The following is a 27,922-nucleotide window of genomic DNA, read 5'->3' as shown; positions in this document are numbered from 1 at the left end:
CTTGGCACATGGGTGTTCTATGGAAGGAAGTGTGAAATGAGGATATTATTCTGCCTCATTATGCTGAGGGGAGGGTTCATATTGCTTAGCAAATATGAATCTTGATAGTGAAATTAAAAAAAATTAACTCTTCTCTTCAGTATGATCTCTCTCCCCCTCCCCCCGCACCCCCTTCCTTTCCCTCTCCCTCTTCATCCTTTGCACTGAGCTGCCACCCTGTATTCCACATCCAGCTGCTTTCCCTTCTACCATCTTTCCTAACTACAATCAGTGACTACCCAGTTCCAGCTGTCTTTCTCTCATTTCCCTCAACAGCCCTTTTCCCCTTCCTCCCGCTTCTGGCCCATCCAGCTCTGTCCTCCCTCCCTTCCCCAAAGCTCTACAGTCCCTGAGGAGATCAAAGAGTGAGAATGTGGCTTCAGCCCAGCCGGGAGAACTTTCCAGCTCCCCCTCCCGGCTGGGCTGAGTTGCGGGCTGAGAGCGGGAGGCTGGGCTGGGGAGGGGGGGAGGTCTTGGCTTCTTGGTGGGGGAGGGGAATTATGATAGAGGTGTCTGAAGCAGCGTTGTGCATCGTAGAAAAATACAATTCCCTTAGTGCTGGTTAGCGTGGTGTCCCTCGGTTCGGGTTCTTGCCACACATTCTTGAAAGCCATTGTTTACCTTGGGGTTTGGGAAGTGAGAAACAACGAGGGCGGGTGCGGAGGGGATACTGGGAGCGCTTCCCAGGTACTGAATTGACCCGAGAATCAGTGGAGAGAAGTCGTCCTCCAGGAGGTGGGGGCGCCCAAGAGCAAAGGAGGGGGGGGCGTCCACCGGCCAATCAGGAGGCGAGGCCGAGCCCGGCTTCCCTTCACCTCCCAGCTCCCGGGCTGGAGGCGCGCAGTGGAAAGTTGGGAGCCGCGACGGCTGGCCCGGCGGAGAGCGGCGCGGCGGCGGCGACGGCGGCGGCGACGGCGGCGGCGGCGGCGGCGGCGGCGGCAAGGGCAGCGGACTCTGTGCGGCGCCGCTGGCTCGGAACGGCCCCCGGGGCATGGGCCGGGCGCGCCGCCCGCACTCAGCCACACGCCGCCCGGGCCGCGGGCACTCGGCTGTCCCGGAGGAGGCTGCGTCTGGACAAAAGCTGCCGCATCTCTGCCCGCCCGGCCCCTGCAGGGTTTCGGGTTTGGTGCTTGTCCCCATCTGATTCTCAGCGCCCAGTTTTTTGCGAGTTCAAAGAGGTTTCGGGAGTCGAATGAATTGCCCCGAGAAGAAACCCGCTGCCTGTTGTTGAGGAGGACTCAGCACAGTGCTTAGGCGCTCAGGAAAAAAAAAAAAAAAAAGGAAAGAAAGACAAAATGATTTCCTGGGACATTGTCCGCACAGTATTCCTGTTCACTCTTCTTTATACTTCCCAGGCTCAGGAAGCAAGACCCCAGTCAGAGATCAGGGCTGAGGAAATTCCCGAGGGGGCCTCCACGTTGGCTTTTGTGTTTGATGTGACGGGTTCCATGTATGATGATTTAGTTCAGGTTATCGAGGGGGCTTCCAAAATTTTGGAGACGTCTTTGAAAAGACCTAAGAGACCTCTTTTCAACTTTGCTTTGGTGCCCTTCCATGATCCAGGTAAGGGAAATATTTATTCTTTGTTATTCCTTATGATTACATTGTTTCTTATGCTGTGAAATTTTGTGTGACTTTCAGAACAATTTTTAAAAAATGTGTAGCTGAATACAGTTGTAACAAAGAATTGCTCGCCTGTATCTGGGTTTGCTTTCTGATACCTAAAGTCTCAGCCATGGAGGTGGCTTGTTTAGGGTGATTGTACGGTGGTACCCAAACCTGGAAATGTGGAATTATGAAAATCAGAACCAGAGCAACGACATCAAGAGCAGTTAATTAACTTAAAAATTTTAGAACTAAAGTGTTTAATTAAGGCAGATTGGGACATGGGTATTCAGCAGCAATACTTTAAGAGCTAACATCCAGCTTGAGAGCGTACTCAAGATAACTCTCAAGTAGGGGGGAGAAAAACCTGTAGTATGAGACACAAGGAAGCTTGTTAAGCAATGATTACTAATGAACTGAAGAGATGAAAATAAGAAGCCATTCATTTCTTAATTGAATCTATTCAAATTCTTTGCACCAGATCATCCTTAGTTAGGTTCACAGATGGTAATAAATGTTATGTCCATGTCTCATCCAGTAGAAATGCTTGAAATTTGGTATGGCGGTGCTCTTTAAAGGTAGTTGAAGCACAGTCACTTTATTTTTTGCCCTAAAGCCATGGGTTTCAGCTGCTCCACTGGAATTTGATCCTCTTTACTTTTTTGTTTCTCTTTAAAGTGGCACCTTTCTGTGAGGCTCATAGGAGCCTTCATTGTCATTGCTGAGGGTAGCACTGCCTGGGGAGCCCTGGGGTTGGCTGTCTATAACATCCACCTGAGTTTCATTAGCACAAGTGGCTGCCCAGTTGAAGAAATAAAGCAGTGGTTTCTTAAAAGTCCTCCCCCATTGTTCTCCCACATTTCTAATGAAATCTGTCTCTTCACTGGAAGACCTTGACACAACCTCTTCACAATGAGAGTTTGATACTGAGAATCTCACATTCTTTCCTCGTGCATTTGACAAGCATATATGAGTTCAAATCATTGCTGGGTATTAAATGTGGCAGGTTTCAGCTATTAAAAAAATTGGCAGGGGGAGGAATTTAGAGGGAAATAGAACTCTGGGATTTTTGTTTGTTGTTGTTCTTTAAGTGATGAAAACCATAACCTATCCTACTCTTCCGGGATATACATATATCTTAGTAATTTCTACGTTGATCAAACTTGATATGTTCTTTATATTTGAATGAAGAATTGAACGATCATTTACTGTGTTAGCTGCCTCCGTGAGATACCTCATGTATTATAATGTTTTAATTTATTAAATGTCAAGATGCCAATTGTGATGTGGTCCAAGACTTTTGCTATTTTGGAATAGGCTAAATATGTTTCTTCTATAGGGATGAATCTGAAATAGGCTAAAAAAAAGTAAAAAATCTTTTCTCTAACACCACAATTTGCTTTCCTCCAGAAAACTGTTATGAAATGATGTTGCTGTAAGCAGAACACAAAAATTGCCTCTAGTCATAAATGGAAACTAGATCACCATGATATTTTGATACGATCTGAAAAATTATTGTAATAAATTGTATTGTAGTGTGCCGCCTTCCAGTTGTTACCAAATGGGGAAGTTTGTTGTAGTTGACTTTCCTATACTTTGGCAATCATGATTTAAAGTAGGGAAAGGTGGTATGCTAATTACAAATGGCTAAGAAATTATAGCTATTTTGAGTTAAATAATATGAGAAAATGATTAACTTAAATTGGTTCCATAAAATTAATTGTATGTATAATTCAGCAAAAATGATTAATTCTAGTTCCATTGTGATTCAAAGTAGAGAGGCTAAGACCAAAGTGTTTTTGAAGATAAAGAGGGAAATAAAACATACTAATAACCTTTAATTAAGTCTACTGACTCACTGTAGTGGATTGTAATATTATCTTTGTGTGTCGTTTTCTGTTTGTGTGTGTGTACAGTCATCACGAGTTTCTGATTCCCTTGTACTTCTGGTTGGTTATCAGCTTGTGCTCACCAGTGGACAGAAAGGGCCTTGAATGGAGTTTTGCTGGCTTACTGAGTGACATTAGAGAAGTCTATCTACCTTTTTGTATCTGTTATCTCAAATATAAAATGGCAGAATTGAATCTGAACATCGCTAAGGTCATGTCCAACTGTAACGTTTTACGACTGTTTTACATGTGGTGGTTTTTCACAGTCGCTGACACAACTGACAGGCAAAGAAAAGATGTGTGTAATTTAATATAATTATATGAATCACCTCGACTATAGCTTTTCAAAATCCTTTGACATCTGCTTTTGCATTTAGCTAGATGAAATAATGGGTAAGATCTGGGCTGTAGTCTCAGGCATTTGACAAAGACCTTCAAGCCTTTACAGATGATTGTTTGGACCTCTGCGTTATGGTTTGGAGCAAGGTGTGTGTTTTCAGGTGGGGGTAAAAATGAAAATACATGGAAAATACAGACATACAAGAGCAATAAGTCTAACAAGTTGACAAGGAGGTGATAAAATCATTCAGAAAATGTGTATGTAGGAAGCTATTGTTAGAGGGGCAACAACATAACCCATGGTAGGAGGAAGTACCAGAGAGGACCAGGGTCATGGCAAGCCAAGTCAACTTTTTGATGCTACCTCTGCTTAAGATGGGTTTTTCACTTCTAGAATCACATTTAATGCATTCATTTTTAACAGCTTTATTGAGATATAATTCCCTTACCATACAATCATTCATTTAAAATGTACAATTCTGTGGTTTATAGTATATTCAGAGATATATACATGCAACCATCACCTCAGTCAAGTTTGGAACATTTTCCTCACTGCACAGAGAAGCCCTGTGCCTTTTAGTTATCAGTCCTCTACCCCTCCCCTCCGCCGCCACATATCATCCTCCTCCCAGCCTTAAGCAACTACTAATTTACTTCTTGTCTCTGTGGATTTTCCTCTTCTGGACTTTCATATGAATGGAATCATATGAATCGTATAATATGTGGTCTTTTTTGACTGGCTTCTTTAACTTTAGCATAATGTTTTTAAGGTTCATCCATGTTGTAGCATAAATCAGTACTTTATTAATTTTTATGGCCAAATAATATTCCATTTTATAGATATACCACATTTTGTTTATCTTTTAATCTATGATGTATATTTGGGTTGTTTCCACTTTCTGGCTAGTATGAATAATGCTTCTATTAATATAAACATTTGTGTGCATTTTTCTGTGTGAACATATGTGATATTGTGATTTGTAATATGAAATAAATATTTGGGCTTTGTCACCTTTTCTGGCAAGGAGCTCTTAAAACCCTTGAAATTTCCTAAGTGATGAGAGCCATAAAGGTATCTTCTGTTATGTTAATGAGGTAACCTTTGAACCCCACTGAAGAATGGGGGCTCATTGCCAGGAGACTCATCCCTGTGATTAGAGCATTGGAACTTTCAGTCCCACCCCTAACCTCTGGAGAATGTTCTGTGTGTACTTAAAAAGAATGTGTATTTTGCTGTTTTGGGATAGAATGTTCTATAATAGTCTATTATATCCATCTGGTCTAATGTGTCATTTAAGGCCAACTTTTTCTTATTGATTTTCTGTCTGGATGATCTATTTATTGATGCAAGTGGTATGTTTCAGTACCCTAATATTATTGTATTACTGTCGATCTGTCCCTTTATATCTTAATATTTATGTATTTAGGTATGCCTGTGTTGGGTGCATACTACAAGTATTATAATCCTCTTATTGGATTGATCCCTTTGTCATTATGTAATACTCTTCTTTGTTTCCTGTTAGTATTTGTTTTAAAGCCTATTTTGTCTGATATGCATATTGCTACTCAAACAATTCTTTTTGTTTCTTTTTGCATGGAATGTCTTTTTTCATTCCTTTACTTTTAGTATGTGTGTTTTAGACCTGAAGTGAGTGAGTCTCTTGCAGGCAGTGTATATATAGGTCTTTTTTTATTAAAATCTATTCAGCTGCCCTATGTCTTTTGATTGGAGCATTTAGTCCATTTACATTTAGAATAATTATTCATAGGAATAATTATAATTCATAGAATAATATTATTGCAGTTTTGTTAATTGTTTTCTGGTTGTTTTTGTAGTTGTCCTCTTCCTTTCTTTTGTTCTCTTCCCTTGTGATTTGATGACTTGTTTTTAGTGCTGTGTTTGTATTTCTTTCTCTTTATTTTTTGTGTATTTTGTATAGGTTTTGTGTTTGTCGTTACCATGAGGTTCATATATAACAACTACGTATATAGGAGGCTATTTTAAGTTGATGGTCATTTAAGTTCAAGTACATTCTAAAAGCACTACATTTTTACTTCCCCACCCTCAATGTTTTATGCTTTTGATGTCATATTTACATCTTTTTATTTTGTGTACTGCTTAACTGATTATTTTAGATATCAATGATTTTACTATTTTTGTCTTTTAACCTTCATGCTAGTTTTATAGGTGGTTGAACCACTACCTTTGGTATGTTTGCCTTTACCAGTGAGATTTTCTGTTTCATAATTTGTTTGGTTTGGTTTGGTTTGGTTATGGGCTTTTCTTTTCATTTAAAGAGGCCCCTTTAATACTTTTTTTTTGTAAGGCCAGTTTAGTGGTGATGAACTCCTTTAGCTTTTTCTTTTATGGGAAACTCTTTATTTATATCTCCTTCAATTATGAGTGATAACCTTACCAGGTAGAGTATTCTTGGTTGTAAGCTTTTTCTTTCAGCACTTTTAATATATTGTGCCAGTTTCTTCTGGCCTATACAGTTTCTGCTGAAAATTAGCTGATGGTCTTATGGGGGTTCCCTTGTATGTAACTAAGTGTTTTTCTCTTGCTGCTTTTAAGATTCTCTCTTTAACCTTTGATTCTCTCTCTAACCTTTAACCTTAAGGTTAACCTTTAACCTTAAGATTCTCTCTTTAACCTTCAATCTTTGTTGAAGCTTTGTTGAAGCTCACTGAGTTCATCCATTCTTCTTCCAAGTTCGTTAAGCTTATTTATGACTCTTACTTACTTTAAACTATTTGTCTGGTAAGTTGCTATCTCTGTTTTGTTTAGTTCCTTTCTGAGATTTTTATCTCATTCTTTTATTTGGAAGGTATCCCTTTGTCTTCTCCTTTTGCCTAACTCTTTGTGTTTGTTTCTATATATGAAGTATATCAGCTGTGTCTCCTGGTCTTGAAAGAGTGGCCTTATATAGCAGGTGTCTTGTGGGACGCAGTGGCACAGTCTCCCTGGTCATCAGAGCCAGGTGCAGAAGAGGATGGTATATCTTGGGTAAAGTTGGTAGTTGGAAGTTTTGAGAAATAGTTGGATTCTATGTATATTTTGGAGATTCAACCAAAAGGATTTAATGATGAGCTAGATGTGAGAGAAAAATAACAGAAGATAAGAGAGATCCTGAGGATTTGTCTTGAGTGAGTAGAAGCATAGCATAGCGATTTACTGAGATGGAGAACAAGCATGAAGTAGGTTTGAGAAAGAGTGGGAGACTGAGGCTATTATTTTGGGGTATGTTTAAGTTTGAGATGCCTTTGTTACCCAAGTGGAGATATTACAAAGGCAGTTAGATATATAAGATTAGAATTCAAGGGGACAGGTCTGGGTCAGATACATAAATTTGGGATCCAGAGGCACATATAGGATGGTAATCAGGGCTCTGAGGCTAGGTAGGACCACTAAAGGACCGATTAAATGAAGAATTAATAAAGGTCTAAGGGCTCAGCCTTGGAATACTCCAATGTTTAGCAGTCAGAGATGATGATAAAAGAACAAAGTAGCCTGAGAAACTGAAGATTGAAGAGTATAACTAGAAATCAAGAGAGGAAAGCTTTCCAAGGAAGAAGCACTAATTGGTTGGTTAAGAAGAGGACCGAGAATTGGCTAATCTATTTAGCAACGTGGAAATCATTGATGTCTCAACAAGAAACGATGGGAGTGAAAGCCTGTTTGGAGAGAATTTAAAATAGAATGGGAGTAGAGGAATTGGAAATCTTTGGAATTATATTGCTGTTTCCAGCTACTGGAAAGGTTGTTTTGTTCATGAAGCTAATAGAACAAATATAAAATAGAACAAAATAGAAACTAGTTTTGATAAATGATTCAACCAGTATTTTACAAAATGCCCATGTGATGTAGTAGAAAGAATGTCCAATTTGGAACAAATTTGTGTTCTCTTCCTTATTCTTGTCATTTAAGCAAATCGTTTAACCTTGCCAGACTTGTTTCTTTATCTATAAAATCAGTGCATTGGTAGATTATTACTGAAGTCCATGGTTTTAATGATCATAATATAGTGAAAGATAAGGGACTGCAAAGAGACTCAAAGTGACAAGGACTTGATTCACTGGGAGAAATAGCAGCATTACATGTCTCTGCGCTTAAAAGTTTCATTGTAATAAAACTTCTGAGCCCTCAGTGACTTTGTATGTTTCTCCAGGACCTACAAAGTGTTAAAAAAACCTCTAGGACTTCTTTTATGAAAAGATTCTCTTAGAATATTTTTCTGAGCAATAGAATAGAAAGATTTTTACTAGGCAAGTATCGCACATTCAGACCTTGAAAACCTATACCAATTTATATGAACTAAACTTCAAGTTGAATGTTTTCAGTTTCAGTATATATAGAAAAAGTAGCCAAGAAGCTATTAGTCTCCCTTTGCCTCTGGCACATCCTACAGGAAAAGGGTTTTCATGAGGAAATGGACTGGTCTTTTAAGTCAAAGAGAAATCTAACTAAAAGAAATGAACTAAAATTTAAGAGTGAGAGATTTTGGTTAGACAATGATAATGATAACTTTGTTTCCTAGGATGATAGACTATTTTAACCTGTGAGTGTAGATCCCATGTCACTGGTTGTTTTCTGAGGATATGGAGACGTTTTGCTCTGCACAATGAAAACTTACAAGTGTAGGAATCAAATTTTTTTTTTTTAAAATGGGAGGAGGAGCCAATGTAATGGCTAGTTTTTATGGGAAAGAAGAAACTTTACATCACATTTTGAGTGAGTTAGTGCAGGGGCTCAGTGGGCCAGCTGGTGGGGCACCAGCGTGTAATGGGTTCCACAGCTAGGGCATCGCTGGGCCTCGCCTTTATGCAGCCAGAACCAGATGACAGCACTGTTGTCTTCTTCACGGATGCAGCCCACTATCCACTTATTGGTGATGGAGGGGACTAAATTAGGGTCTTCCTTGGTACCTGAGGCTGCCTTTGGGGCGAGCATATTGTACGGGTCCAGCCCCTTGTGTGAAGCCGGCACGACCTCCCTCCCCAGCCCAGATGCCTGCTCATCATCAGTAGGAGCACCACCTCCAGATGCCATAGAGTGCACCATGGAGACTCCGTTGGGACTGCGGGCCGTCAGGGCCTGCATGGCCAGCGCTTCAGCTCTGCGGAGTAAACTTGAAGCCATCACGCCAGCTACCAGCATTTGGAATCGAATTTTGATATATCAAATATGTTAAGTTTGTTAGGGATGCTTCTATTTTGAAAAATCGTCTATGACTCCCACAGGATGAAGGTTTTTTTTTTTTTTTTCCTTATTAGGTTGAGGACAGCCTTTTAATTGATTGATAGTAAATCAGAATTTGGTTTTGCTTATAGCTTGCCTCTTATCAGGCAAACAATAACCATTCTCAAGGATGTTTATGACTGCTTATCTCTGTTTATAGGTAATAAACTCCCTGTTTGTCAAGGACTGTGCTAGGTGCTTTTGATTCAAAGATAATGAGGTATAGCTTACAAGAAGTTAACAGTCTTTGGGGAGAAAGGCAAGAGAAATAACAGTATTATATGCTGTGAAACATTTTATAGTGGGGAAAACAGCATGGGGAATTGTGTGAGCTGAGAGCATGTCCCTGATTCCGAATTCAGGAGGGTGATGGTCAGCAAAGGTTTTCTGGAAGAAGTGTTACCTGGAGAAAGTGCATGAATAAAAGCAGTTTAATCAAAAATATTAAGGAGTTTGGATTTCATCCTGAAAGCTTTTGGGAGGCTGAAAGGATTGTAAGTGAAAAGTGACATGATTGGGTTTTCATTTTAGATCTTTATGTCGTGGATGGATTGGAGTAAGGCAGTCCTGAGAGCTGAGAGATGAAATCTGAGGCCATCATAGCAATTCAGGGAGGAAAATTGAGGGGACTTGGGCATAGGAAGAAGGGTATGGATTTCTGAGCTATTAATAAAGTCCAAAAGACTGGACTTGGCCCTTAGAACATGGAAAAAAGGGAAATATGATTGCCTTCTGTAGATTAAAATATGAAATTGGCATACAATGAAAGAGAAAAGATATGTAAAGTTAGCTTTAAGATGCACTGTTACTCTCAGGGTGGTAGTCTTTGTTATAAGTTCCTTATACATTAACTTGTCCAAAATAAAGTCTCAACCAAAAGTATGAGAGGTCAGCAATGAAAAAAGAGTCACAGAAACAGACTTAGACATTGTACAACCAAGTTCCTTTTAAAAAAAATTGTGGCATAATTGACATATAATATTAGTTTCAGGTGTACAACATAATGATTTGATATTTGTCTGTGTTGTGATATGGTCACCACGATAAGTCAAGATCTGTGATCATACATGTTAGAAACTGTTTTTTTCTGTGATGAGAACTTTTAAGATTTAATCTCTTAGCCTCGTTCAAATATACAATACAGTATTGACTGTAGTCACTATGCTCTACATTACAATCCCATGACTTACTTATTTTATAATTGGAAGTTTGTACCTTTTGACCCTCTTCTCTCATTTTGCCCGCCCCACCCCTTGCCCCGACAACCATCAGTCTTTTCTCTGTATCTATTAGTTTTTTTGTTTGTTTTAATTTATTTTATTTATTTTTGGCTGTGTTGGGGCTTCATTGCTGCCCGTGGGCTTTCTCTAGTTGCGGTGTGCAAGGGCTGCTCTTCGTTGCTGTGCGTGGGCTTCTCACTGCAGTGGCTTCTCTTGTTGCGGAGCACATGCTGTAGGCAGGCGGGCTCAGTAGCTGTGACATGCGGGCTCAATAGCATGGGCTCAGTAGTTGTGGCACGTGGGCTCAGTAGTTGTGGCTTGCGGGCTCTAGAGAGCAGGCTCAGTAGTTGTGGCGCATGGCCTTAGTTGCTCTGTGGCATGTGGGATCTTCCCGGACCAGGGCTCAAAGCCATGTCGCCTGCATTGGCAGACAGATTCTTAACCACTGTGCCACCAGGGAAGCCCTGTATCCATTAGTTTTAAAAAAAATTGTTTTAGACTCCACATATAAGTGAGAACATACTGTATTTGTCTTTCTCTATCTGATTTATTTCACTTAGCATAAAACTCTCAAGGTCCATCCATGTTGTAGCAAATGGCAAGATTTCCATTTTTTTATGACTGAATAATATTCCTCTGTGTGTGTGTGTGTGTGTGTATGTGTGTATGCATGCCACATTTTCTTTTTCCATTCATCCATTAACAGACACTTAGGTTGCTTCCATATCTTGGCTATTGTAAATAATGCTGCAGTGAACATGGGGATTCATATATCTTTCTGTGTTGGTGTTTTTGTTTTCTTTTGATAAATACCCAGAAGTGGGATTGCTGGATCATATATATGGTAGCTCTAGTTTTAATTTTTTGAGGAACCTCCATACTGTTCTCCATGGTGACTGCACCCATTTATATTCCCACCAACAGCACACAAAGGTTCCCTTTCTCCACATCCTCACCAACGCTTCTTATTTCTTGCCTTTTTGATAGTAGACATTCTGACAGGTGTGAAGTGATATCTCATTGTGGGTTTGATTTGCATTTCCCTGGTGATTAGTGATGTTGAGTACTTTTCATTTACCTGTTGACCATCTGCATGTCTTTGAAAAGATGTCTCTTCAGATCCTCTGCCCATTTTTAAATCAGATATATATATTTTTGCCAAGTTCTATCTGCGGTTTGGAGTGTTAGTTCATTCTACACTTAAATAACTAGTCCATCATGAGCAATGTTCCAACTGTGGTGATAGACTGTTTATCTTTATAAATATGTAATGATGTCATTACATATTTGGATCATACTATTAACTCTCCTTGTTTTGGTTCCATGCTCACCAAACAGCCTCCAAATAATTTAACCTCATGAACTTTACTTATGGTGAGAGAATGCTCTGGTCAGACTGGCATATACCTCAGATTCACAGACAGTTATATTCCTTGTTGGTAAGTCATATTTTGGCATACCAGTTTTATACATCTGCCTCTGTTGTTTAAAGTATTCTGACAGTGTCAAGTTAAAGTTTCTGAGTTTGCAAGTCTGAGAGCCAGATCTTGGTTGATGGTAAATTTATGAAAGTAAATGTCTCCCTGTGTGAATCTGTTTGGCTGGCCTCTCAGTCTCCAGGTTCCACCCCTCAGCATTTCCAGCTGTCACTGTTAGTGTGAATAGTGCCAGGTAACTGTCCTCTCCACTTGAAACTTATATAGGTGATAGCTGAAGCCATCGGAATGAATGAGATCATCTAAAGAGGGCATGTAGGCTGAGAAAAGAAGGAAGACAGGCAAGAACTATGGTGAACACAAGCATTTAATAGAAGGGACATTCATAAAAGATTCTGCAAAGGAGAGTCCAGGTAAGTAGGAAGAGAAACAGGAAGGAGCAGGGTTTGGAAATCTAAAAAGTTGTTAGTTTAAAGCAGGAGAAGTTGTCAACTCTATCCATTTATAAAGTTACTGAAAATAAAGGCTTTTAACCAAAAGATTAAAATAAAATAGACAGTTTCATTGGAGCTGTGGAATCAGGAGGCTGAAATGACAGGTAAGAAAATGGAGCTAATGAATGCAGTGTGGTTCTGTCATGAAACATAACATTGTGGCTTAAAGCATAGGCTCTGGAGTCTGATGCCTGGGTTGGAAGACTGGCTCCACCAATTACTTGTTGTGTGATTGTAACTTCTTTGTGCTTCACTTTCAGTAATTGGGGATAGTATTACTACTCTATAAGGTTGATGTGAGGAGTGAAATACTAGATGTCCAAAACTTAGCACAATCCCTTTCACACAGTAAATTCTCAATAATCATTAGTTATTGGGATTTAGAGTTGAGAAAGGACATTTTTTAAGGTGGGAGAGAGGATAAATATTTAAATACTGCTAGAAAAGTCAGTAGAATAGAAGAGATAAAATATGCCAAAGGGAGAACAGATAGTTTGTAAAACCAGGACTTTGAGGAAGTAAGAGGAGATATAATGCAAAGTAGAAGGATTGGCTGTTGGCACGAGAAGACCTTTGGTTGAATGTAATAGGAGAGAAGCAGACCATTGATAGGTATAGTCATGGACAAGGTGGTAGGTGAGGATGCAGGATGTTGGGTGACTTCCTGTCTGATGGACTCTTTTTTTCTCAAACAGAAAGGAGGATCATTTGTTGAGAGGAGGGAAGTGGCAGAATGGTAAGTAAGGGATTGTAGAAAAATGGTGGAGTTTTGGAGGTAGAAGTTACCTGTGGACACAGAGACAGTTTTCCAGGATGAGTTGTGGTTCAGAAGATGAATTTGTGATGCTTGAATACTGCCTACCTTTGTGATTTTCTCCAGTAGCTCTTGGCAGCCTGGGTATAATTGCTGAGTTTAATCACTTGTTTGACCTAGGACTGGGATTTCGTTGAGCAGTTGTGGCTAAAGAAATAAGATATGGTTGAGAAGAATATTGATAAGAGAGAGACTGAAGTGACAGATCATAGAGTCAAATCTGGATGTGCTGGACTGACAAGAGTTGAGATTTTGCATGTGAAGGACAATATAACAAAGAATTTGGGATTAATTGGTAAGAATGGCCAGAGTGATTGATCATAGAATTCAGCTTGAGTAGAAATGAAGATTGTGGGATTGAAATCAAGGAACTTGAGTCTGCAGCGTTGAACATGTGTGTTAAAGTAACCTGGATAATAACAGAGCTTAAAATGCCGAGGAAGCCAGTGAGTCAGGCGTCAAATTTTTATTTAATAAGGATTCATTGAGATGTCTTCAGATGGGAGATGACAATGATGAAGAAGGTTAGAGGGTGTCAGGTGGCACACACCTCAAAATGGCATGTTGAAGAATGAGCAGACTCCACTGGGGAGGGCTGTAGGAGAGGTGGTGCCATCTATGGAGAACCTTGTTTCAGCTAAAGTGGGGATTAGATGCGGAGTTCCTGTGAGAAGATAGTTTGGAAGGCCACAGGATTTGTGAGGAAATAGGATGTGAATGAATGGGTCAGGAGAGAGGAAACAGGATGATAGGAAAAGGGAAGAGGAATGATTTGCATTTGCGGCAGTGATTGCAGATGATGGTGATGTAAAGCGGGGCAGGATATGCTGTTTGCAAAGTCTGAGACTTGGCTATAAATTTAAGGTACCAGTTCAGGCCCTGGGAGAGTTGGAGCCTGATGAAGTCATCTGTTGCAGACAGCATGGCTGGAAGGGACTCCTGAGGGAACACTTCAGCTCACACGTCTTAGTGACACAGGCTTAGTAGCATCATTTTTATTTCTAATAATAACAGCTACCATTTTATTTTTTTGAGTCATTACTATGGACCGACACGGAACTAGATACATTGTGTGGCTCACAAAAAACCTAACTGGTCGATGTTAAATTTATTTTATGTAGGAGGCAACTGAGGCTTATATGAACTCTCACATTATGTACAAAATTTCCTGAAAAAGAATAGCTTTGTCTGTTTCAAGAAAATGGCCTGTGGTTTTTTGATCATCTCTATTTTTTTGTTTTCTACTTTATTAATTTGTGGCCCTATTTTTATTGTTTCTTAGCTTCCACTTTCCTTAGTTTTGTTCTGTTGTTTCTTTTTAACTTTGAAATTTATATGTTTATTTTTACCTATCTTATTCATAATACAGACATTTAAGGCTTTTAACTTTAGTTCATACTTTTTTTCTTTTTAAAAAATTGTAAAGACTGCTTTTGTGAATGAGCCAGTTTGGTCAATGATTATTTTCTAAATATTTTGAGTGTGTTTGAAAAACAGTATTCTCTGCTTATTGGATATGTGATTCTTTATATATAATTTAGATAAGTTTGTTAATTGTATTATTTAGAGAGGGAGTATAACATAGTGGTTAAGAACATAGGTTCTGGGGTAGACTGCCTGGGTTTCAAGCCTGGCTCTGCTACTTATTAACTCTGTGAACTTGGGCATAACCTCTCTATGTTCAGTTTCTTCATCTGTAAAATATGCATAATAATAGTACCCTTTCATAGAATTATTTTCAGGGTTAAATTAATTAATATGTAAAGTGTTTATAATAGTGCCTGGGACATATTAAGTGCTACAGAATATGTATAAGATCCTGTTGTTCAAATCTGTACTTCTAATTATGTTTATTTGCTTGCCCTATACATTTGTGATAGCGATATATGGAAATCACACACTGTCATCTGTTTTTTTCTTCTTGTACTTTGGCCAGTCTTTACTCTCTTTGTTGTAACGTTATAATGTTGTGTGCATATAAAATTATCTACCTGGTGGATTTATCCATTTTGTTATTACATAGTAGCATCCTTCTTAATCCAGGACCTCTACCTGATCTAGTTCCCTCTGTGGAGATTAGAAAAAGCCACATCCTGTGGGTCAGGTAGCTTGGCCGAAGGCTAACTCAGCAGGTTGTCCAGGGTGGTTTGGAGATGTGTAGGCCAAACAGCATCAGGATTGGCCAAAACCTGGAAGGCTGTTTTTCACTGGTTTTCCAGTGGAGGCTGCTGCTAAGCCTCAGGGTGCAGTGCTAGGGGAAGGCTCTAGAACTTATCCTTGGCCACTGTGAGACCATCATGTGCCGCTTGGACATTCCTGTATGAGGCTGGGGAACCTAGAGTGAAAAGTCTCAAGTGTCACCTTATCAGCTGGCTGAGGAGATCACAGCTGCTCTGTAAACCATGTCTGGGGTTCAGGAACGGGCTGAGGACTGGCAGGCCGGGGCAGCCATACCTGATGAGAATCACAGGAGGCTGGGAACCCCATTATTCTCTCTGGGGCTGGTGAGGTTCCAGAGAGATGGGAATAGGAGCAAAGGGGCTCCCCATGAGTGGAGCAGAGGAGAACCAAATTTCTTATCTCCTGTGCAGCACTCAGAAAACCTGGGCTCTTCTAGAAAATCACATCCGTAGGATGGACAGAAAATGCTCACAAATGGAGTTTTGGCAGTGGAAGTCAGTAAGTGTGGATGGCTGGGGAGGTGGAGCTGGAGAGATGCTTTAAGCCGAGAGTTTTACAGGACATCATGGTGAAATTCTGGGAGAAGAGAGAGTTGTTAAAGGCTGTAACCAGTTCAGTTTCTTACTATTCCCCTGTGAACATTCTCCAGTCACACTGAGAAACACTGATGTTTCCTGTGCATACCTTTACTTACCTTGTGTCTTTACTGATGCCTTTTCACAGCCCCAGAGAGATACTAGGTCAAAAAAGGACACAGGTTTTGAGTCAGATGGACCTGGATTTGAAACTGTCCTCTGCTAGTCATGGGGCCTTGGACAATTTACCTAACATATTTCTCCCTTAATTTTATCTCAGAAGAAAAAAGGGAGGGGTCATAATATCTACCTCTGCAATTGTTGTGAGCATTAAATGAAGTAATTGATATAAAGTGCCTAGACATAGCAGGTGACCAATAAACATGAATTCCTTTCCACTTTTCTTTCTCTACCTTTTTCTCTACCAACATTCTAAATGGTCAGGTCAGTCAATTTTACACACACACACACACGCACACACACACACACACTTATTCAACATGTTTTGCTCTAACTTCAAAATACAGCCTGGACCTGTCCATTTCTCTCAGTCGCCACTACTGTCAACTGTTAGCAGCATCTCTCTTAACTTTGTAATAGCTTTCCACCTGGTCTCCGTGCTGTCAGTCTTGCCTCCGTCCACACAAAAGCCATGGTAGTCTTTTTAACAATGGAAATAAATCACATTTCAACAGCTTCCTACAGATTTTAAGTAAAATGTAAATTCCTTCTGGTAAATTCCTTCACCTAGGAAGCCCTATGTGATCTGCCACCTGAGTACCTCTGCACTCTTTTTCAATTTCTTTCTTACGAATGCTCTGTCATGCTCAGCCCATTCTCATTTCAAGGCCTTTACACTTCCTATTCTTTCTGCCAAGAATATTTTCTTTTCTTTTTTAATAAATGTATTTATTTATTTTTTGCTGCGTTGGGTCTTTGTTGCTTTGTTGCGGGCTTTCTCTAGCTGTGGCGAGTGGGGGCTACTCTTTGTTGCGTTGTGCGTGCTTTTCATTTGCAGTGGCTTCTCTTGTTGCAGAGCACCAGCTCTAGGCATGCGGGCTTCAGTGGTTGTGACTCGCGGGCTCTAGAGTGCAGGCTCAGTAGTTGTGGACACGGGCTTAGTTGCTCCACGGCATGTGGGATCTTCCCGGACCAGGGCTTGAACCTGTGTCCCCTGAATTGGCAGGCGGATTCTTAACCACTGCGCCACCAGGGAAGTCCCTGCCAAGAATATTTTTAATTCTCAGCTCAAATGCTAAAAATTCAGAGAGATTTTTATTGACTACATTACCCGAAGTTGCCTCCTCTTGCCTGAAATTGCTTTCCATCAGACTACCCTATTTCAATATTCAAAAACAATTGTCATTGTCTAAACTTACTTATATATGTATAAATCTGTATGCATGTTTATTATTTTCTTCTTTGAAAGTTTGTTTCATCTGTCTTGATGACGGATGTGTTTCTTGACTCCTTAAAATAGTATCAGGTATATGGGAAAATGCCACAATGTATTTGCTTAATGCATAATGAATGAATGAATATCATTTCCTTCATGAAGCCTTTTCAGACTACTCCCACCAAAGGTAAATCTTTCTTCGTGTGAGTCTTTATTATATTTCATTTGCATTTCTCACTATATTTATCACAAATCCTGTATTTTGGTTATTTGTGGATGTTATCCTGTATCCTCTACTAGACCATAGAGTGCTGGAGGGCAGAACTGGAGGGAAAGCATTCAATAAATATTGGTTGCATTGATGAATCAATTACAAACAATAAAATCATCCTTATTTAAAATACTGATAGAAGATGCAGTCCTGAAAATGGCTATAACCTGTCTCACTACCACTTCTCAATATTCTTTGACAACTGTGGCATTTGGACTGTAACTAGGCTTGTTGGAAGATATATATAGTTCACCTTTGAATAACTGTGGGGGTTAATCCACTTATAATTTACAGTTAGCCCTGGCCTTCATTATCTGCAGTTCCTCTTCATCCCCGGATTCAGCCAACCATGGGCAGTGTAGTACTGTAGTATTTACTATTGAAAAATATCAGCGGATAAGTGGACTTGCACAGTTCAAACCAGCATTGTTCAAGGGTCAACTATATACATTGTCTAGGAATGCTCTACACATGCCTCTGCCTTTTCTCAGCCCTATTAGGTTGGTACAATTCATTCATTCTTTATTCACTGATACACAGCATTTCAAGCAAACCACCAGTTTATGGCTTTATTTCCTGTTATTCTTTTAATTTTATAGCTGTTCTGCTTTTGAAGCCAGTGGGTTATGGTTTTCATGCTTGATGACATGATTTAAAAAACTTTTCCATTGTCTTCCTCCTCCTCCTCCTTTTTCTTTTTCTCCTCCTCTTCCTGTTACTTCCCCTGACTTATTCTTTTTTTTTTTCCCCCTCCTGGCTTCATCGTCTTACTCCTTCTCCTTTTTTAAAAATTAACTTTTGACTCAACAGTTAGAGAACCAACATTTGTTAGGCATCTTCATATGTTATTTATGAAGTAGCTGTTATTTCTGTCATTGTGTAAGTGAAGATCAGAGAGGTTAAAGAGCTTGATCAAGATGTCCTCAAGTAGTGGGGGAGGGATTCAAATCCAGGTATTTCTACTTCCAAAGTCAGGACTGTAGACTAACCCAAAAGTGTTCCTTGGAAGTGTATTAATAGGCAAAACAGAACGGAAGCATTAGTGAAGGCCATGGTTGGAGGTTTAAGAGCGCAAATTACATCTATTCCTGACAGGCTACAGCTCTATTGGAAGAAAAATGCATACATTTAAACAGAGCTTGACCAGAGCCTGCTTTTTATACTGTCTATGATTATAAACACTTGAGAGTGTTGTCCTTTCCCCTTATTTCCTTCTTGCCATATGAACACATTTTCACTGTTTTAACGTAGCAGAAATGTGAGTGTGCTGTAAAGACGAGGAGAACTGTGGAGGGAGCAGGTCTATGGCTGTTGAACTTTGATTCCCTCTCTGCCTTTCCTGGGATGTTCCTTCAATATTAAGACCAGAGCGTTATAATGCATTTGTTATTCTATTAGACTCTATACTGACTGAAAAATGAAGGGTCATAAGGAGAGAAAGTCCTTTTAGATCTGTTCTACATATATTTAGAAAGATTTAATAGAAATAATACACTTCAAAAGAGGTGATTTTAGCAGCTATCCTTCAAGATCATGATGGCACCATTTTTTTTGGTGAAGAGCAAAACTGGAAACTGCTTTAATTTCAAATGCTTCAGTATTATTTTAACCTAAATTTAAATCGACTAATTTATGAACTTTTAAAGGCATAGAATATGATTTATTCATCTTTACATCTCTATCCTTTATTTTAATACACAACAGTATAGTAGGAATTCAATACATGTTTTTGAATGAACAGATGAAATACCATTGATTTAGTGCCCTTGATATGGACTTGTATATAACCTTGTAGTATTGTCCCATGATTTTGTTAGCATGAAACATTTTCTGTTACATGTCACGGACAATAGGATGGTGTTAGGAATTTGGAAGATCTTAAACATTCCAACTAATAAAACACAGAAGAGTAAACTGATACTGAATGTATTGAGTCAAGTCATTATTAACACCTATTGTCATTGTACCATAATAATGAGAAAGTAACAAATAATAGAATACCAACTGATATTCAGAACAGATAATTTTTCTTTTCTTTTTTTTTTTTGCGGTACGTGGACCTCTCACTGTTGTGGCCTCTCCCGTTGTGGAGCACTGGCTCCAGACACGCAGGCTCAGCGGCCATGGCTCACAGGCCCAGCCGCTTCGTGGCATGTGGGATCCTCCTGGACCGGGGCACAAACCCGTGTCCCCGCATCGGCAGGCGGACTCCCAACCACTGCGCCACCAGGGAAGCCCAATTTTTCTTCTCTTTAAAGCCACCTAGTTAGTGAACAAAGTTACAGTTGGGGGTGTTATATTGTCAATTTCCTCAGTTCCTGGTGGGAATAGGATATAGACTAAATGTGAGAAAATGCTCGTTCAGGTGGTGACCCGGAGCAGGGTATTTCTTATGCACAGCTAGGATACCAAGTCCTGTAAATAGTCCAGGAAACAAACCAAGTGCAAACACTCAGCAAGTCCAAGGATCAACTAGTTTAGCCCAGATTCCAAAACATCAAGTTAGAGTATTGCAACGGCTGACTCAAGTCCAAAAGCCTCAAAGGTAATGCACAGTGGAACTTGGTGTGAGAGAAGTTGAGAAGTCATTCTAGGGCAGTTGAACCGCTTTAGTTTGTTAGTGGGGGACATGGGCTTGTAGGGATACTGTGACAGTTCCCTAAATGGAAGATTGGACTCATGGCTTGGAGGTAGAGTCACTGTATGACAATAATTCACTTATTCGTTGCATCATTAAATGTTTTTGAGTGCCTATTCTATGCCTTATACAATAGTTAGTGCTTAGAATGCAATAAATGAGTCAGACATGATCCTTTCTCTTACAGAGCTTATACTGTTTGGAAGATCATGCTATAAGAATAAGAATTATAATAATATAATTACATATAATATAATAACATTATATTATAATTATATATTACAATATATTATTATATAATATACAATTACAATATAATATATTGTAATTATATTATTTTATTATAATAATATAATTACATTATAACATCATATAATAGGATGTGGGAATCCAGATTTTGTGGCAGTAATACTCACGGCTAATGCTTACTGAATAGTTACTGTGCATCAGGTACTGTTCTTAGTGCTTTACATGCGTTAACAGATTTAATCCTCACAAAATAATGATATTGTTTATATTTCGTGTATGAGGAAACAGAGGCCCAGAGAAGTGATGTTTTCCTGCCCTGGGCCTCATAACTAGTCAATGGTAGATCTGAGATTTGAAATCCACGATTCATCTCCAGGATCCAAGCTCCTAGTACATATACTCTCCTACCCCCTCATGGCCTGTTAATTTTTCCAGTCTTCAGTGGAAGGTGGTGGGACTGGGACAAGGAACCAGGAGATGTTCCCCCAATCTGGGGCATTGCAGTTAGACTTGGCTGAAGGGATGGATATATAGCTGGGGAGAAAGGCTGATGGCACAGGGCAGAGGGGAAGCATGTTCAAGACTCAGAGGTGAAAAGGAGATGGTGAAATTGGAGAGCAGTCAGTCAATCAAGGTGAGTGGTAGAGCTGTTTTTGTTGGCTGATGTGTGAGCTTCAACATGAAGTTAGTAGGTTCATGGGGAGAGACTTTTGACTGTAGACACATAAAAACTAAGGAAGAACATGACCAGGAGAGTAAGATGGTCAAGTGAAGTCTTAGGAGAGAGATACTTGACTATTAATAAGATCATAAGTCTTACATCATTAATCTTAAAAATGCTAAATTTAAGTGTTAGCATGAGAGAAAAAATAGTGATAAATACGAAGGCATGTCTTAAAACAATATCCACCTTTACAATTGACTGTGTACAAAGGATAATTTCCTGGCCTGGTACCCTATTTAAACAGGCTCATAATAGGTGTTTCAGTTTTACCAGTTTTAGGGGACCAGAAAAACTTCCATGTAGAATACTCTGTGTGATTTGTACTCTAGAAAAGAAAGAGGGGAAGAGTATTTTAGAACAACGATTTCCTTTTTTCTAGGGGAAGACTTAACATTCTACCCTGCATTGCAATTCTGTTTGGAAAGGAATAACTGACATTATTATTTTTTCGAAGGGGGTTTCCGTGAGCAGTTTTATATGTCTCTGCACTTTAAAACAAATTTTTGCGTTTTTTTTTTTTATAATGAAGTTCCAGTTTCACCAGGAAAGATTTGCAGATGTTATGTAGGACTTTATTTACAGACGGCTGAGCACACATGGCGTTTCTGAGCGCACATCTTCTGGGTACTTGTAACTTGTGTTAAGGTGCTCATATTTAGCTTGGACAATTTGGTTATTAAAGCAAAGTGAATGAAGTTTGTGCTTGTTTTTTTTTAGGTTAATCCTGAAACTTTAGTTCCCATAGTCATGGTTCCTAGCAAATAAGAAAACTGGGGAAACTAGAAGTTGTATCAATCTGTCATTCACTAATCAGAGGAGAAGCACATTTTACCCCTCCTAGTGGTAAAGTCAGGCAGAGAGACTAACAGGACAGGACAGATGGATTTCAGCACAATTGACCGAAGCATAAGATAGGTAATGAAATGAATTCATTTTGACACTAGTTCTGATAATAAAAGTGTCAGCAATAACTTAAAGGAAAAACACCCCAAGAACCTGAATTGAAAGCTTTTAGTGTAGAAGGGATTTGATGTTGGTTAAGACTACAAGATCCCAGTTGTTTTAATACTGGGGATGTTTATGCAAAACTTTTTAAGACTTTTACAGTGGTTTTTGTTTTTCCACCTGTTATTGCCCACCTCCTTCTTGTCTTCCTCAAATGATGGAAGTTTCTTCTTCGGTTAACTTATTTTTATCCCTTTATTTATGCTTAAAGCTGTTATAGCCCAAAGGTTAAGGAACAGGGCTAGGGGCATTAGAAGAACAGAGGAGATCTGTCCTCTGGGGAGGTTATCTAGAAAAGGGTAGCATTGAGACTGGAAGTACCTAGGCCCCCCAAACCCAGGGACACTGGTAAATTGATCATGCCTGGAGTGATTCCATGTTCTGCAACAAAATGTGAGGGAGAGCTGATACCAGACATGGTATCAGAAACCTGAGAACTAGTACTGGGACAGCTAGAAACAGGCCGACAACCACAGAGATGAACTTAGGCCTGAGGGAAAATTCCAAGGGTGAAGTGTGGAGTCAAGAGTTGGCTGGAATTACAGAGACACAAAGGCACATTCCCAAAATGAGGATTTAGCTGCTGAAAGGATCCATTTGAGGGAGGATCAGAACAATCTAGCTGAACGTAGAGACACAAAAAAGATTTTGTATAAAATGATATCCTTTACTGTTGCTCTCTCCTCCCCTGGCTGAAATCTGGCTCTTTATGTTAATTAACTTTTGGAACAAGCTAGTGGTTGCTCTTCAAGGAACTTTATAGTATCTCTTCCTAAGTGCTCAATAAAAATAAAGAGCAGCATCACATTTTAATGCAGGCTCTCTCTTCTATTATATATTGTAGAAGAAAAGGAAAGGAACTTACATTTCATAAAAATAAATACTCTGCCAAGTGCTCACATGCATTGTCTCATTGAACTCTCACAATTTTGGCTTGATGTACGTTCTTTGTATACACATTTTACAGATGAGAAGGGTAAAGCTATGAGAGATTACTTAATTCAGCTGGTCACCTGTTCTCTCTGTTGGACAGTTAGTCATGGTCTAAGTTTTATGTGCTGTAATGTTTGTAACATTTTTTATTTTATAATTTAGAGTTCAAATTATGACAGTCTCACACAATTGAGGAATACCTGAACAAAAATGTTTATGCAAGTCGTTTATTCAGGTCAGGAAGAGAAAATATATTCTAGGACCCAGGAGCTGGATGCTAACCCTGTGATGGGGTCCATGAGAAAAGGTCCAGCCAGTTTCCTAAATGGAAAACAAATGTATATCATTAAGAGTGGCTCACAACTCTTAACTTCTTGAAACAGCTGGTGGAATCCCATAAAATGAATTCAAGAAAGATAAGTATATACGAACATATATACCGTATATATGTACATATAATGTGTTAGTGGATATTTTGAGGTGAGAAACCTACATTTTCTGCTGTGCATGGTGAAATGGAGAATGAGGGAGAATAAAAGTGTACATGTAACGTTTCAACATTACAAATAGGTTCAGTGAAGATTTTCATAATAAACTCATAGATGATGGATCCACAACCAGTATTTCTGTAAGAAGTTAGGGCTGTTATGGTTAATATTTCAAGATGGTGTTTTTAAAGGAACTCCCACAGTTTGTATAGAATTATTATCTGATGCCATTTCTAGAAAGAGTTGCAATGTTGTTTTCATCCTTATTAATGTTTGCTGTGCTCTTCATGTTTGTCTTATGGATTTTCTTTTGAATATCACTCTTTCAGGCAGTCTTCAAAAATTATCCCTTTTATCATATTTCCTGACTGATGGGTCCAATAGTAATATCAAAGCAGAGAGTGTAAATATACACTTAGTAGAACTTCACCCCTGTCATGGGATCAGTTTTTTCCTATTCCCATTCATGAAGGTCCTGCTATACTTATTGCTGACGGCCTCCAATGTTCTTAACATGTGTGAAGCACATGACATGAGAGCTCAGCTATATCTGAATAGGGTCTGTATAAAAAGAGAAATTATTGGATATAACGAAATTTAATCACAGTATTTAATTTTAATGAGAACAAATTGAGCAAAAACATTAAATGTTTTTAAGCTTACAGTGGTATTTAGACTTGTCAGTCATGGTGTGTGCTTCATTTCCAGGCCTTTCTTAGCGCATCTTCCCCATTCATAGTCACTGCTTTGAAGATAGCCCTCTGCAGCCTCATTTTATTCCACTCACCCTCTCATTTTGCTGCACCACAGCTGATTGGACCAGGGAGGGTGACCTGGTCCAACGGCAGCGAGTTCATGGATTGTGATGTGGCATGGCGGCAAATGATAATTTGACTAGTCAGATTCTCTCTTGGGAATTTAAACTGGGAAAAATGGACAGAATTAAGTATGTAATTAAGAAGTATAATTAAGAGCTAAGTATACAGTAGTCATTAATAAACTCGAAAGATTGGCAATAGAGAAGTCATAAAGTAGACAGTCATGAAGGGGGATAGTGACTACTAGTCTGTGAGTGTCATGTAAACTAAAGTTGCAAGGAAACTATGCTAGAATATTTTTAAAGACATGCAGGAGGGAGGGAGTCGGGAGCAAAAGCAACTTCAGAAAAGAAAATAAGATTGGACATAGGTAAAAAAGAGAGTAAATACTGAAATATGATGTAATTAAAATAGGTGAGTGTTGGGACTTCCCTGGTGGTGCAGTGGTTGAGAGTCCACCTGCCGATGCAGGGGACGCGGGTTCGTGCTCCGGTCCGGGAGGATCCCACGTGCCGTGGAGCGTCTGGGCCGCTGAGCCATGGCCGCTGAGCCTGTGCGTCCGGAGCCTGTGCTCCGTAACGGGAGAGGCCACAACAGTGAGAGGCCCGGGTACCGCAAAAAAAAAAAAAAAAAATAGGTGAGTGTTAATGATATTAGTAATAGCTGATATTACCAAGCGCTTGCTAAATACTGGCACTATTCTAAGCATTTTACATCCTTTGTTTCATTTAATCTTCTCAACAAACCCTTTGAGGTAAGTACTACCAGTTTCCTTATTACAGGTGAGGAATCTTAGTCACCGAGACAGGAAACAAGCGTGGAGAAGGTGAGAAAATATGTCTAAATTCACAGGTGTAGTAGAGGGACAGCTAGGATTGGGATCTAAGCAGTGAAACTCCAGAGCTTTCCTGCAATAGGGTGGTGAAAGGGTGGTCTCTGGACCAGCAACATCAGCGTCACCTAGGAATTCAGTAGAAATGCAAATTCTCAGGCCCTACTTCAGAAACCCTGCAGGTGGGACACAGCAATCTGTGTTCTTAACAGCCGTCCAGGCAATTCTGAGACTTTCTAAAGTTTGAGAACCTCTGACGCGGAGTGAAGGCTCACAGTCTCCTACTGTTTTCAGTTCTTCCCATCTTGGCACATCGTAAAAAGCTTCTCTTTCTGTGGTTTGGATTGTTCAGTTACTCCTGGGGTCCTATGCACCGGTATCCTTATATAAGAGAGAGATATATATATATATATATATATATATATATATATATATACACACTTCAGACACGTAGAATACGTTTGCTTTAATGGGGCTTATTAAATCTAGGGAGGGTTCTATTTCTGGAAACAGTGGGCTAGGATACTCAGACCAATGCTTCCACTGAAAACAGCTAAAAAACCTGGGATGAACACATATATAATTTTAAAAGCATCAGAAAGCTAAAAAATAGTAAGGAATTACCTGGCTAAAATCTTAGAGGAAAATGACAACCCAGAAAGGTAAGTGGAACACTGAAGCCACTTCTGCTTGAGGACATGGGCAGGGATTATTCTAGGTTGCAAAACCTGGTCGCTTTGAGCCCAGCGCCCACCTGTGATAGGGAGTCATAGGGGAAACCTCTCTGCATAAAGCTGAGATCCCAAGGCTATCCCCTCAGGATAAGGGTGAGCCAGAGGTCAAGACTCCCTGCCCTCCCACCTTTAGTGCTGAGTAGAAGATGGCACAAAAATCAAACCAAAATGAAATAAATCATTGAGAAGTTACAGCCAAACCCTTATGTTCTCAAGGATGTGCTGCTTTAGATACACCTCACCTAGGAATTTTCAAGAATGCTAGGTGTGGATTTGGTTTAAGGTGGTCCTGAACTGGTTGTGCCCTGTGTGTACCTAGTAGAAGCAAATGAAGCTCCTAGGCTCCCAGGAATTCCCAGACATATTGGGTTGGCCAAAAAGTTCGTTTGGGTTTTTCTGTAAGATGTTGTGGAAAACCCGAATGAACTTCTGGCCAACCCAATAGTTCCATGAGTGAAATGGGAAAATCACAGTAAAATTTAATCAAGCACTCACGGAAGCCAGGCACCAAGGATAAGAACAAGCAGGAACAACCAGCTGCCAAAACAGACGCACAAGAATGTAAGGTTTTCGAATTGTCAGAGTATAAGACACAGTCCTATGTTTAAAGCGGTAAGATGAACTTGAAAATATTTTAAGGAAATAGGAAACTACAAGCCTAGCAGATTTGAGGGGAAAAAATAGAATTTAGAGAAAAGAAAAGAATGGTAAAAAGAAAATTAAACCAAGGGACTGATAACAAAGGATTAAACTACACTATTTTATACTCTGAATAACCTTCTGTATTTTTGATAAGAGTAGATTTTGTGAGATCTTATATTTTATGTGGTTAACTTTTGATTTAAATTTATATGAAATTAATGAATAAATGACATTTTTAATGTTTAAATTCTAACTCGTCAATACATAAAGATAATTCAAAGTGCATTAAACTTACATTAAATCTGTATTTCAGTTTCTACATTCAACTGAAGTATAGATAATGATATAGATGTATGAGTGACCTCTCCAATACATTAAACAATGGCCTAAATTGGTCTTAATTATCTGAATATATCATGAACACTTGTGGATTTTGAGACCAAATATTTAAGTTAAATGGTGTCAGTCTCCATTTTATTTAACAACGAGTATAAATAACTTTGGAAGAAAGGCAGATATGACTATAGGGTCAGTATATAAGCATGCAAGTGGAAAGTTTCTGGGTTCCACTAGCATGCAAGTGATTCAGCAGTTAACACAATCTGTGTTCCCCAGAGAATAATTTCAATTTTCAGGACTGGTAAAACTTATAATTGAGGCTTAGTGTATGGAAAGGATAGAACCACCATTTTCTAACTGTGAGTAAATGTATCTACAAATGTTGGATGTGTAATATCCAATTCATCCCTAGAGATGCTAATTATTCTTTAATAATGTGGTAATGAGGTGAAACATACTGTGTGCCAGCAGGCGTAATAGATCATGTTTCATATCACTCATTTAAATCAGAGCATTAATTTTCATTGCAAGATAGAGTCAGTGATAGAAACGGAGGCAAACTATGGGGAAAATAAAGTTTAGCAAGTACAAACAATAAGCCACACAATAATTGGCTCTTAAAATCCCGATCTCATTTACTTGCAGCCAGACTTGTTGAAAGATGGCTATCAGAAGAAAAACAAAAATCCCTTCTGTGGTGCAATAGTAATGTTAATAGCTCTTAGCAAGGAAAAAACATAAAGTTCAAGTTAAATGCCATAAAAGATAATTCTTTTGAATGCAACATGAAGCCAGTGGGGAGGGGGGCCATAGTTTCCACTTTGGTATTATTATTCCTCAACTTTCATTTACTGAACACCCGTCATGTCAAGATATAAAGGAAGAAGTAGACTTTGTCCAGAAAGCTTACAATATGTGTAACCCAGAGCCAGGGATGAATCTCATAGGTGGGAGTAAGTTGGCGTCTTACATTTAATGAATGTTTTGATTTGTATTCCATCTTTCTCCTCCTCTGTCTACCG

At 39.3% G+C, this 27,922-nt stretch overlaps 1 protein-coding gene and 1 pseudogene across 2 annotated transcripts in view; one reads left to right on the top strand and one right to left on the bottom strand.

The window, feature by feature from the left end:
* The first annotated feature begins 963 nt into the window (after positions 1-963).
* HMCN1 (hemicentin 1) overlaps positions 964-27,922 on the top strand; it is a 508,266-nt gene continuing 481,307 nt past the window's right edge. For both annotated transcript variants that reach the window (XM_029226849.1, XM_029226847.1), the window contains exon 1: positions 964-1,602. In XM_029226849.1, coding sequence (XP_029082682.1) covers positions 1,335-1,602 — 268 coding nt within the window. In that variant the 5' untranslated portion in view covers positions 964-1,334. The remainder of the gene's footprint in view (positions 1,603-27,922) is intronic.
* Positions 8,588-9,921, bottom strand: LOC114897788 (annotated as a pseudogene).

Source organism: Monodon monoceros, unplaced genomic scaffold, assembly GCF_005190385.1.
Source record: "Monodon monoceros isolate NGI ecotype Baffin Bay Population unplaced genomic scaffold, NGI_Narwhal_1 Super_Scaffold_18, whole genome shotgun sequence".
Taxonomy (NCBI): Eukaryota; Metazoa; Chordata; class Mammalia; order Artiodactyla; family Monodontidae; genus Monodon; species Monodon monoceros.
This window is presented reverse-complemented; position numbering and strand designations above follow the sequence as displayed.